General features: G+C 40.1%; 1 protein-coding gene across 1 annotated transcript in view; it reads right to left on the bottom strand.

Annotated features, from left to right (window-relative positions):
* Positions 1–5495, bottom strand: part of LOC133641451 (zinc finger protein 536-like) — a 77370-nt gene extending 71875 nt beyond the window's left edge. Inside the window, exons 1-3 of the mRNA XM_062035184.1 lie at positions 5485–5495; positions 3759–3848; positions 2062–3689 (exon numbers count right to left, since the gene is read on the bottom strand). Coding sequence (XP_061891168.1) covers positions 2062–3689; positions 3759–3848; positions 5485–5495 — 1729 coding nt within the window. The remainder of the gene's footprint in view (positions 1–2061; positions 3690–3758; positions 3849–5484) is intronic.
* Positions 5496–13763: the final 8268 nt, after the last annotated feature.

Below are 13763 nucleotides of genomic sequence, written 5' to 3'. Positions count from 1 at the left end.
CACGCACAGGCGTCCTCCATATAGGGAATCAGAAGACGACCCTACGGAGGACAGTCATACTCGTTTCGAGTGACCGCCGACGACGACGACGACGACGGCCCGCGGGCACCAGGTAGCCCGTAAGGACCAGATGAGTAGCCCGCTGGTCTGTTCTAAAAATAGCTCAAATAGCAGCACTTACCAGTGAGCTGCCTCTATTTTTTAAATTGTATTTATTTACTAGCAAGCTGGTCTCGCTTTGCCCGACATTTTTAATTCTAAGAGAGACAAAACTCAAATAGAATTTGAAAATCCAAGAAAATATTTTAAAGACTTGGTCTTCACTTGTTTAAATAAATTCATTAATTTTTTTACTTTGCTTCTTATAACTTTCAGAAAGACAATTTAGAGAAAAAATACAACTTTAAAAATGATTTTAGGATTTTTAAACAAATATACCTTTTTACCTTTTAAATTCCTTCCTCTTCTTTCCTGACAATTTAAATCAATGTTCAAGTAAATTTATTTTTTTTATTGTAAATAATAATAAATACATTTTAATTTAATTCTTCATTTTAGCTTCTGTTTTTTCGACGAAGAATATTTGTGAAATATTTCTTCAAACTTATGATGATTAAAATTCAAAAAAATTATTCTGGAAAATCTAGAAAATCTGTAGAATCAAATTTAAATCTTATTTCAAAGTCTTTTGAATTTCTTTTTAAAAAATTTGTTCTGGAAAATCTAGAAGAAATAATGATTGGTCTTTGTTAGAAATATAGCTTCGTCCAATTTGTTATATATTCTAACAAAGTGCAGATTGGATTTTAACCTATTTAAAACATGTCATCAAAATTCTAAAATTAATCTTAATCAGGAAAAATTACTAATGATGTTCCATAAATTATTTTTTTAATTTTTTCAAAAAGATTCGAATTAGCTAGTTTTTCTCTTCTTTTTTTTTCGGTTGAATTTTGAATTTTAAAGAGTCGAAATTGAAGATAAACTATGTTTCAAAATGTAATTGTCATTTTTTTTGTGTTTTCTCCTCTTTTAAACCAATTAATTAAGTGTAAATATCATTAATTATTAATAATAACATAGATTTAAAGGTAAATTGAGCAAATTGGCTATTTCTGGCAATTTATTTAAGTGTGTATCAAACTGTAGCCCTTCGCATTAATCAGTACCCAAGAAGTAGCTCTTGGTTTCAAAAAGGTTGGTGACCCCTGATCTAGCGACTTTTAGGACAGCCAATAGCTGCTTTCCTTACCTGGGCCGCCTGTTGGACATCTTTCTGTTTCAAGCACTCTCAAGATACGGTATGTACTGTGAACACCCTGTAGCTCATGTAACTTTGTAAGAGCTTTAATTACCTTGAAGGTAAACCACTGCACCTAATTGATTGAAATATAAAGTGGAACACACCCCCAAACAAGGTTATGCATTTTGAAAATTGGAAAAGTTATACTTCTAAATTTGTATTGCGTGCTACCTCAGTGCACCCCACTAGCCTGCATTTTAGATAACATTAAAAATGATTAATTCTCCATGTATGTTCAGCTTTTTCTTCAAATGTTTGTATCTTGTTTTGTAACATTTTCTAAAATAAAGATCGGTTTTAACAATGGGTATGATTAAAAGTAGAATGTGGGATAGAAGTAGAAAAATATACCCCAGAAGTTACAAGACGTTAACAAACTGAATTTTTAACATACACATTGTCACTTGTTGTCACAGTTAAGGTGTTTTAACTTCTTTTTGCATGTGTTAAAACTAAATACATTTTAAATTGAGATACAGGGGGCACATATGTGAGGTCTATCACATTCAGTGTGCCTTAATCATTAACACTAAGACTATGTGTTTTAATACCTTTAACGCCTTAATGTCATCTTCTTATTAGGCTTGTATGACAGTTTAGAATGATAAAACAGTACATTATGACTGATTCTTCAAAAACAACAAATTGGGAATTCTAGCAGTATACCAAAATGGATTGTGTTCGATCTTACAGGTTCCGCTGTTGAACCTATTTCAATCATTGAGTTATCAACATGTCCTTCTCCTAAACTAAGTTACCTATAGCTGAAGCTGGAGAAGAGGATTGCGGTCGGCGTTCAAGGGCACTTCCGGAGTGGGTGTTCCCGGTCTCTGTGATGACCTCAGTTAGCCCGTGATGACTCAGGCTGCCTTTACTGCTGGGTCGACTCCCCGCGTTGGCGTCTTGGTCAGCAACACCGGCTTTCCCATCATCCACAGGGAGGCGTCGTTCAGGCAGGTAGGAGGAGCTGTGCTGATGTTGCTGATCTTTGCGGTTGAACATGTGCTGTTCAGCCTGCAGCCCTGGTGACATGATCTGCCAGCCTGGGTAGCTCACTGCCTCTCTGCTGGAGATGACCTTCTGCAGATAGTCCAGATTGGCAGAGCTCAGGGCAGGGTGAAGCTGATTTAATCCCAACAATGAGGAGCTCTTGGCTTCATTTGGAGGGCATAGACCAGAGGAAACACCTCTACCTAACATCTCAATAACCTTCATGTCAATACCGGCTGTGGCGAGTAACTGGCTGTATTCTGTCTGGTCAGCTCTCTCAGCAGTGAGGAACCTGTTGTGAATGCGGGAAATGTACTGTGAATATAGGCTGCTCTGATAATCTTCTGTTAGGTGACGCATTTTAAGGGCATTGTCACGGTCAGGCGGGAGATTACCCTTGGAGGCTAGTTTATTAAGGTGAACCTTCATGTGGTTCTTGAGAAACCAGGGTTCTTTGAAGCGACGGCCACAAATCTGACAGCAGTGCTCAAAAGAGTCCTTGTGTTTCCTCATGTGACCTTTGAGGAACCAGGCCTGGCTGAAGGTTTGGCCACAAACATCGCAGGGAAATTCACCAACAGGCTTCCCCTTGTCGTTGGTCCCCAACACCGGCTTTTGTCCTGGACCCGAATCGGTAGTTATGTGTGTCGTCTCAACATGAGCTATGAGCTCTTCCTCGTGTGAGGCAGCAAACTCGCACAAGGTGCATTTGTAGGGCTTGTGTAAGATCCGGATGTGGCGTTCGAGTTCCTGCTGCTTTCGGAACTTGCCCTTGCAGAAGGAGCAGCGGAAGCCAGTGGGTGGAGGCTGGGTGGGCTCTTTGTGGATCATTGAGACTTTAGGGGATGTGGATGCGACCGGCTGGCTACTGGGGAATTGGTTTTGTGTCTGGGCCTGTTGGGGTTGTTGATGTTGGGTTATGATAGATGTTTGATGAGGGCCAACATGACCGGCTCGCATCTGCCTGTCCCTTAGTATGGCCCTTTCTTCAAGCTCATGAAGCAACCTGTTCTCCTCTCTGACGCGCCCACGGCCTTTACCCAAGATGCCTTGCTTGTGGGTACGCAGGTGTATCTTCAGGTTTCCCTTCTGTGCCGCCCGGTGGTCACAGTAGGGACACTTGAAGGGTTTTTCGCCGGTGTGTGTGCGCATGTGAAGTGAAAGGATGCTGTTAAAGCGGAAACGCTTCCCACACAAGGGACACGGATACTTCCTGTTCTTGCGATTGTCATCCTGAACAGAGTTGACCTGGGTAACAATGCTTTGATTGGTAACCCTCAAAAACTGGGAGAGTTCAACTCTGCCATTCATGCTGCTGAGAATTCTTGCATCCATGATTTGATTGGCCAGAAGCGCCATCTGGCTCCTAATTGGGCGGTTGGGTGGCCTAATGAATCTGTCCTTTCAGTGTCTGGCTGGAGTTACAGACTAGTGGTCAGGGGTGTTTGAAAGGTCTGCAGTGAACTGTTTGCTGGCTTCCTCGCACTTATTCAGTTTAAAACAGGATGTGGATTCATGCTGATCAGATGAAATCGCGGCTTGTGGCAGCTCAGACCTAAAGAGAGAACAAAGGGAACATTAAGTGCATTCAAATTCTCGCAAAACAAAGAAAGCATTCATAAGCAAAAATCACAAAAAAACAATATGGTTCTCTATGAATTCTTTTTGCTGTATACGTTTGACGTCAGAAGGATAACTAATTATCATCTATCTGCCTTCGCAATGTGCAAATAGCAGTGCAGCTTGTATGTATCATGCCATTGATGCACTTCATATAGGCCAGGAAATCAAGCAAAGTAGGTTATGACTCTTCTCATCCTGTTAAGTATACCTGCGGTTTTACATTAACGTTGGAGACTGAAACTGCTGATTAAGTTCGACCACAAAGCCTAACTCATAACCTCTACTAAGGGTGAGATGGAAATCTTTGTCTTGATCTTATTTTGCACTGACACACAATAGCAAACCAGCTCAAACATCAAAGTCTGGCCTCTTCTATTTAGCCTCTCTTTTGCATTCCACAAATAACCAAAACACTTAAAAAAAAAAAAAAAGAAAGATTAAAGTCAAAGAGTTAAAGCGCAGGAGTACGGAGAAAAATAAACAACTTAATGATGCAAAAAATGCAAGCTCAGTTTAAGGGGGAAAACATTCAAATTAAGAGAGTTTTTATTCCTCACCCGGCACTATTATTTGATTCAGCTGAAGCTGCAAAACAAAGCCTCAAATTCACATGGTGCGACAATGGTAGGGGTCACATAAGCAAGCCCTACGCTGCACCAAAGGGCAGAGAACAAAGCCTTCACTGTCCATGCTGAATTAACACAGGCTTACATCATGCTGGGCTGCAACCTCAGTCGCTAATGAAAATGATGTACACAAAACTACACTGTTAAAAAGAAAGAACACTGGGCCAGACGAGCAGCATGACTGAACTCAAATATTGATCATCAATCTATGCAACCATGCCGACCTCATCTAATCACATCTGACAGGAACAAAGAGGAATGTGAAACTTGTGTAACTTCTTATTATATTCCATCAAATCAAAAGAGCAGGTGTGTGTATTTAGAGCCAGGCTCAAGGATAACAGTAATGTGGACTATTATTGCAGCAACCCCTATTAACGTTGTTACAAGACATGCAATGTGCCAAAGAATGAATCCTGCCCCCAAATCAATAATATCGATCAAACTTAAGTCCAGCTGGTTTTTGTCATGAAATCGCGGCATGGCTGCTGCATTTATGATGGCTTTAATAGGCAATTCACAGATGCTCTCCCACCCGTCTGCTCATGTCCTGTAAAAAGAGTGCAAACCCCCCCCCACCATTCACTGTTTGACAGACGCTCCAAAATCCGCTTGCAAACTCATCAATGCTGCCCCTATATTTGTATCTGTACATGATATCTGCTCTGAGCTTGAATCAATATGCAGCCCTGACCAAATCAAATCTGACAGAGAAAGATATGAGCGATAATTCATCTTTCCAAAAGTGGTCCTCACATGATTAACTAAGAACCATAGCTTAGAATCTACGGAATTGTAGGAATGTGTGTGTGCATGTGTGTGTGTATAGGAGCAGCGTGCCGAGCCATCAGGTGTTTTCCGTCTGTCAGTGTGCATTAGGCTCTTTTTGGAGCAGATTCACGGAGTGCTTGAACGCTATTAAACATCATCTCGCAGCAGCACCTCTCAGGCATGGCGGCGCATTGACGAACAAGGAGCAGGTGCGATTACATGCGAGGCAATAAAGGAAAAGAAATGTAACACAAATTTAAACCAGCTCCGGGAGCTGCACAATCCAGATTACTTTAGTTCTAACCATATCAAAAAATTGTCGCATTTATTTTTACTGCTGTCAGCCAAAGGAATCTGTGAGCTATTTAATCAACAAGCAAGTGGAGTGTAATCTTTTAACTTTGTTGCTGCGGTATATTGTCAGCTAGGACGGATGGACGGTATTGTAAATCTATAGCGAGGTGACACCACTAAAGCGCATGAATAAAATTTATAGATCAGAAGTGCATATTTCTTTTTTAAGAGCAGATGCAAGGCATTAATAATTTGCTTGGTTGGTGGAGCAGAACCCAACATGCACCACAAACAGCTTCTGTAAACGGCAGAATGCAAATGATGCGTGGAAATTAAAGCTTTATGAAGAAAAGCAATTATTTTTTTTTTAAGACAAATAGTCAGCGAGGGAAAATCATGCTGAAGTCAATCACGTCAGTATGTGACTCCATGACACAAAATCTGGCAATCATCAGTCTGTGAAGCGGTGTCATAGTGGCAAAAATGCACTGTATGGGCAAATTTAGGGCACATGATCATTACACCTACAGGAAATGAACGTTGAATTAATACATATTAATTCAAATATGGAGTATACATTACTGTCTCCATCGTATTTGAGTTATTTCCCTGGTTCCTTGTTAAAACAGAATCAAAAGCACATTTGTGTTCGTCAAATACACCCCCATAGTGTACTTGTACAGTATGAACTGCAATTTTCTGTTAACTAAATACACACAATTAAGGCAAACACAACAGACTATTGTATGTCAAGTTGTTTATGTATTGCTTTAGCATATCACAATGACTGCTGTGAAAGGTGTCAATCTAATAAAGAAAATATTTTATACTGCAGCGTCACTGGGAGGGATGCGAGCTTCCCAGCATGCCTTGTGACTCTTGTATAGATGGATGCTAAAGTTATTGTTCCCTCGCCACTATGCGGTTCTGGTCTCAGTGCAAGGCAGATTTTAAAGTACTATTGAGTACTTTGTGATTGGAGTACCCATTTAAGTTTCATGTTAAAAATGACATAGGATTTTTAGGAAGTGTTTCTTAAAGCTGTGTGGAGGACTCATGAAGACTTTTAGAGCTCTATTCCCCCTAGTGCTTAAGTGTGTGTCTGCTCAGCTTTCTCACCCTTGACTTAAGTCAGTGCGTGCCTTCATCCGGGATGCGCGCTTTGGGTGGAGCAAATCTTAAATGTTGGTGTTCCCTGTCAAATCTGGCCTTCGGCGTACATTGGATTGATTTAAAGGGGAAATACACTTTTTTGGGAATCATTCACAATCGTTATATGAGGCAAGCACACATATTTTTCTTTTTTTATGCATTCTAATTAGTAAATAAAAGCAAGCAAAAGGCAGCTAATAATGGGGGTAATGGTATTCGCTCTGTCCCGCCTATACAGCGCTCTAAATAACATCCCAAATCAGCCATCATCTTTTTATATACGCACTGTAAGTATATATGTAATGTTCTAAAAGGCACAGCAGCACAATAATTTCACAGGCGCATCACGTTCTCTATTTCCTTCAACAATAACAAGAACTACTAATCATGACAGACTTAATGAGAGTCAACAACGACTACTTTGGGACAAATGATGATCCAGAACCCCATATTTTTGAGCCTGAATACAATGAGGATGAGCTAAGCAGCAAAAATGCAAACTACGAACACAATAAAACAATCACTCACTGATGGGATGTTTATATCTTCTTGTTAAGATGAATCATTAATCATAATCCTCACGCTTGTGAAAAAAAGAAAAAAGTGCAAGCACACTAGCGTCTTTTCGTGTTTCCGGGTCTAAGCTGAATGTCAAAGTTGACCAACTTCTCGATTTATAGGCAGAACTTTCTACTATGCAAGTGTGATGCATGATTTATAATCTAGAATTATTAGCCTTTTCAAATTTAAAGTGTCATCTTTTTCATGGATTTCAATGATATACACAAGTGTTAGTAGAACTCCATGTTTCATGAATTTCACACAATCATGAACAAAAGGCCTCAAGGCAAAGTCTGCCTTAATAATAATAAGCCTGCCTTTGGGTCGGCAACCCAAAACGCTGAAAGAGCCATATTAGACCAAAAATACAAAAAACAAATCTGTCTGGAGCCGCAAAAAATTAAAAGCCGTATATAAGTCTTATAATGAAGGCAATACATGATGTGAGTGTCTACTTTAGCTATATTAGCCTACTATCAAAATGACTATGTGTCGCAGGCTGAAGCAAATCTTCGTTGACAGAATTGTTGAAATGTAATATTTATTGTACACATTAGAAACCATTAATAAATCAGAGGCTACTCAGAAGGTGAGATAACTCCTGGAAATTACTGGCTTTTAATGGCCAAAGGTATATATGTGTGTGTCCAAGTTAAAGGAAACGGCAAGCTGTCTTCTTTTAATAGATTTATTACAATCTTTGGCAAGCTAGGTAATGTTTGCTGTGGTCTGGAACAACATGGCACACAAACAACTATCTGTAATGCCGCCAATATTACATACTGATAATGCGTCATGAGATATGCAAAACTAAAGTATATACAAAGAGGATAAATGTAAAGGTAAAATGTAAAAGTAAAGCTTAAATATACCTACAAATGAGGCATAATGACATACAGCCAGCCTAAATAGCATGTTAGCATTGATTAGCTTGCAGTCATGCACTGACCACATATGCCTGATTAGCACTCCAACAAGTCAATAACATCAACAAAGCTCACCTTTGTGCATTCACGCACAGTATAAAAAGTTTGGTGGACAAAATGAGACAAAGGAGTGGAAGACTTTACATGTAAACAAACTGTTGTGTCACAGTCCACACTATGGTGAGTTCAAGAACTGCCGAAATTAGCAGGACAAAACAATGTTCACCAAATACTCTCATCAGTGAAGCATACACACAAACATATTAAACAGTGTGATTTCTAACAATTGGGAAGGTTTGTGTCATGTTTGTCAACAAAAAACATACTAAAACAAACAAATTATTTGCCCCCCATCTTTTTCCATTGTCAATTTGTTTTTACAAATGCACCAGGGAGCCACTAGGGCTGCACTAAAGAGCTGCGGGTTGCTGACCACCGGCCTATGTAAAGGCTTTTTTCTCAAGCAAAGCTAAAGTCAATCAATCAAATGAAACTGTATTTATATAGCCCTGAATTTCGAGTGCTTCAAAGGGCTTCACAAACTCTGATACAAACACACATTGGGGCAAGAAAAAACAACAAGAACAAAACAAAAAAACCCAGATGGGGAAAAAGAAGAAACCTTGAGAAGGGATTGTAGATGTCGTCACCACCAAGCCCCATGTACATTTATTGAACTGTTAAATTAATATTGTTAAATTTTTTATTTTTTTTTGCGTGGCTCAAGGTTGTCACAAAACAATAATTCAAAAATGCAATCATAAAATGAACGACAAGAAGCTGAAAGGTCAATTGATTGGCAGATAATGTTGTGTAGGGTGTATTCTGTATATGCATGAAATACAATTAAATTGTGCAAAATAGTTCCCCCATCATGGGACTAATAGAGGAACCTTCTTCCCATTTAATTTGGGGCACAGGTGCTATACGTGTTGATGCTGCAGACTCGTTGCAATGACTACTACTGGAGTAAAAACGAAAAAAACTCCCCTTGTCTGCCTTCCCTGTCAGTACGTAACAAGTGTTTCATCAAGAATTAAAAAGACAACTCATATGCTGGCTGCCAGACATCATACCCCCTAGCTCTTACACACACAGCCAACCACAATGTGGACTGTCCTGTCAGGGTGCTGAGGGCAGTGGTAACGCAGCTGCCCAGTCTGACCCGGACAAAAGATAGCATCCATATACTTTCTGACAAGCAGATTAATGGAAGCCTATAGGAGCTTCTCTGTAGGACCCCCCAAAAGCCTGACAGAGATAGAATAGTCTAACCAGCGCCATTCATTACTGCAGGAGCACAGAAAGAGCACACACAGCACTGACAAACTAGCTCCTTGTGAGTAATAGCTAAAGAACTCATAAAAGAATGCACACACATTTGTTGCGGACGCAATGAAGTGATGCTTTTGCCACTATCAAAAATTGTATGTGGACCTTTAGTGTCATAAAGTACATACAGTTACTTGAGAGTCCAATAGTAAAACGCAAACTACATAATCATTCACTCACTGTTTCCGTCGGCTTTTTTGTGATCGGCTCGGCCTGACTGATTTCACGACAGTTGTTTCATAAAGTTGCCATTTTTTGAGTTGGGGTTTTTTTCAATAACTTTGCATCAGCTTGTGATTTTTCAAATTACTAAGTTAGTTGGTCAGCAACTTTTATGCGGATTTTAATGAAACTATCAGAAAATGTCTGAAATGTGCTTTGATTGAGGTTGTTTTCCTGGTCTCAAACTGAGCACCCCCACCTCCCACCAGGAGTTTAGTTTGGGACTTGCTTTTTTCTACTACTCTTCCCCCCATGTTTACTATTTTTCCTACTTTTTTTTACCAGGCGCCGCACATGTGACAACTCAATCAGTGTTCCCGTTCTGTCCACCCTGGAACTGTATGGGTTTGTACAGAAAATGTGATTTTGTAAATGCAGTGACAATAAAGTGCCATCAAAATGAGATAAGAAACAAGTGATTGGATTTTGGGAGTGTCGGGATCATTTCTAGTATGTTACCTTAAGGTTACGTTACGTGGATGAACATCTCTGTGTGTATGCTGGACTTCTCGTCTCCACCCACAGAGACGAAGCGAGTGATGGTGTGGCGAAGTTGGTAGAGTGGCCGTGTCAGCAATCGGAGGGTTGCTGGTTACTTGGGTTCAATCCCCACCTTCTACCATCCTAGTCACGACCGTTGTGTCCTTGGGCAAGACACTTCACCCTTGCTCCTGATGGCTGCTGGTTAGCGCCTTGCATGGCAGCTCCCGCCATCAGTGTGTGAATGTGTGTGTGAATGGGTGAATGTGGAAATACTGTCAAAGCGCTTTGAGTACCTTGAAGGTAGAAAAGCGCTATACAAGTATAACCCATTTATCATTTATGAGTAACAAGAGGGTTCACTCCCTTTTTTTTATTCAGCTAAAGAACCACTTGGCCCAAGTGCTGATACTGATGCGAAGATTGAACCTTCATGCAGCCTGTTTGGAAGCGACAGGAAAACAAACCAAACACGCACAGACAAGGCAAAGTTATTCATCCTTCCATTAAAAACCTCCACCTGGAGGTTATGTGTTGTGTGCTAGGGTTTGTTTGTTTGTTTGTTTGTTTGTTTGTTTGTTTGTTTGTTTGTTTGTTATCAAGCAACATAGCTCAAAAAGTAATTGGCGGGTTTTGATGGAACTCTCAGGAAATATCAGAAATGGGAAAAGGATCAAGTGATTGGATTTTGGAGGTGATCGGGATCACTCTCTAGATTTTTGGCCTGCCTGAGGCCGGCGCTCTCTAAGTACTTTTCTAGTTATCAGTGTTTTTAGCAACCTGATTCAGCCCTTGTTTCCGTTCTGCCCGGGGGTTCAAAACTGGGTCGGCCTAATGAGAATCGAGAGGGCTAGGCCAGGTACTTGTATTAGGTTAGTACCTGGGAGTCCACTTGAACAGAAGACTGGACTGTTGGAGATCTTGTTTCAGTCTGTTGTGGCCAGTGCCCTGTACTTTGCAGTGGTTTGTTGGGGGAGCAGCACCAGCAAAAAGGGACTTAAACCGGATTGACAAACTGATCCGGAAAGCCGGCCAAACTATTGGCACACGGTTAGAGGCGTTTGTGTCAGTGAGGGACAGGAGGACACAGGACAAACTGCTCGCCATCATGGACAATCCTGCCCCCCCCCCCCCCCCCCCCCACTCCACCAGACAATTTAGGGACAGTGGAGCTCATACTCCAACAGGCTCCTTCAGCTTTGTTCCCAAAGTGTTCGATTCAAGAATTCCTTCATTCCGCACTCCATCCAGCTGTATAATCACTCGCCATACAGCAATATATGATATCTGTCTATTACCTTACCGCTTCTATGTTAGCTACCTCTCTTTGTTTATAATGTATATTTTTTGCTGGATCTACTGTCTATTTTATGCTGCCCTTTTTTTTGCTGCAGTTGTTACATATACTGTAATATTGTGCATGGTAATTGGGATTTGTTATATATTGTATATATTATACAAAAATATAATATATTATAATAATATATCAGTATATATAATATGTAAATATCACATGTTATATTTAATATTGCTACTATGGTACATTTGTAGTATACTTTATACCTGCATTATAATTTCCAACCTTACCCTTTCCATCCTTTGTAACTGAGCGACTGTGTGGAACAATTTCCCTTGTGGATCAATAAAGTTTGTCTAAGTCTAAGTCTTAAGGTCTTAGTTAGGGAGTGAGGTTTACCAACGTACACACTGACAGAGCCACGCTGGCTGGCTTCCGTTACACAAGTTAAACCCCAAAGAGTACAACATTTCTTACATCTTCTGATAGTATATGGTAATGTTATTTCTTCCCTTTTCTTCCTCTATTATATCCCTTTGTCCCTGGTGCCATCCTCAGACGTTTCCTCTTTAAAGATTGCTGGTTAATGACAGTTAGCTTGTCTTGTTAGCCTCTAGCAGCTATCATAACATGTATTTGTCTTGCGCACGACAAAATGTAAGCTGTTGTTGTCAGTAAGCTATTTTGTACTCATGATGAAGAACTGTAGCTTCAAAATCTCTTAAATGATATCAAAACCTATGGTATAGCGAGAGCAGAGCTTTTCACTTTGGCATGTCTTCCTTTCGCAAGAAGTGACTTAAGTCCTCGGCTTTGTGACTTGTCTTGGTGTGTTACATATGCTGGCATTTTTTACACAAAGGCATGCAAGTATTGCAAAACTAACACCTCCAAAGGTTACCTTATTGTCTACTCGGTTGTCCACAAATTGCAGACATTCTTTTTGTATGTTTTTCATGTGGAAAAGTGTGTTTACGTCAATTACTTTTGTTTATGTTTCAACACATTGCGTGTAGTTGGAGAACATTGGGGAACTGTTGAGTGCAATTTGTTGCAGAAATTTCTGGTCCTAAATTAGACAATAAGAGATTGTACTAAGAGATTATACTAATAAGAGATTATAATCTTACATAAGAGATTAAACAAGGAAATTAAGGGCATGGATGGGATATTAAGAGACACATTTAATTGGTAAGACCAGGGGTTTTAAACAGCCGCGGGCCATTTGCGATAAAGAGGCCTATACTTTTTGGCCCTCTACTTAACTTCATAGTTGAGTGTTCTCAGGGCATTCAATCGATCGAAACTGGACTGTTTAGTTTGTTTTAGAAGACGTTTCGCCTCTCATCCAAGTAGGCTTAATCAGTTGAAGCTCATAGACTTTGATTGGTCAGATCTAGTCTTAGACTTAGACTGGGCAGATCTAATCTAGCGGCTGGTGCCAAAACCCCAAATATTTATTCTCCAACACCAGGACAAGGGTGCCTGGGAAAGGATGGTTTCGCCCTGTCGTAGTGAGAAAAACAACTGTTGAGATGCAAACAAGCAATCCTACTGTCAATGCCAACAAAAGTCATTGAAGGGGAAGCTGCTGGACTAGATTTGACCGATCTAAGTCTAAGGCTAGATATCATCTGACTAATCTAAGTCTATGAGCATGAACAGAAGAAGCCTACTTGGACGAGAGGCGAAACGTCTTCTAAGACAAACCAAGCGGTCCAGTTGCGATCGATTGAATGCCCTGAGAATACAATGACCTGGATGAGTGGGAACATCCACAGACATAGTGAAGTGTAGTTGCGGCCCACGCACCATGGGCAGCTAACAGCTGAATATATTATAGCATTTTTAAATCAAAAGTACTACGAGGGATGTAATCTTAAAACTCAAGATTCAATTCGATTCTGATTCTTGCGGTGACAATTTGATTTAAAATCTATTCTCGATTCAACACGATTATAGGTTCAAACCGATTCTTGAAATATATTCATTTGTATATATATCATAAGGAAACTTTTTTAAAAACAGGCTATAGGTAACAAAAGCTGCTATTGGCTGCTGATGTAAGGCGTAAGCGCATAGATGGCCTAAAAAAAGGTATTTTCTTCAATTTATTCTTGAAAATTTCAGATGCGGATGTAAGCTAGCAGAAGTGTTACAGACCGTCTTTCGGGAAAATCAACATT

The sequence above is a fragment of the Entelurus aequoreus genome, linkage group LG24 (assembly GCF_033978785.1).
Source record: "Entelurus aequoreus isolate RoL-2023_Sb linkage group LG24, RoL_Eaeq_v1.1, whole genome shotgun sequence".
Taxonomy (NCBI): domain Eukaryota; kingdom Metazoa; phylum Chordata; class Actinopteri; order Syngnathiformes; family Syngnathidae; genus Entelurus; species Entelurus aequoreus.
This window is presented reverse-complemented; position numbering and strand designations above follow the sequence as displayed.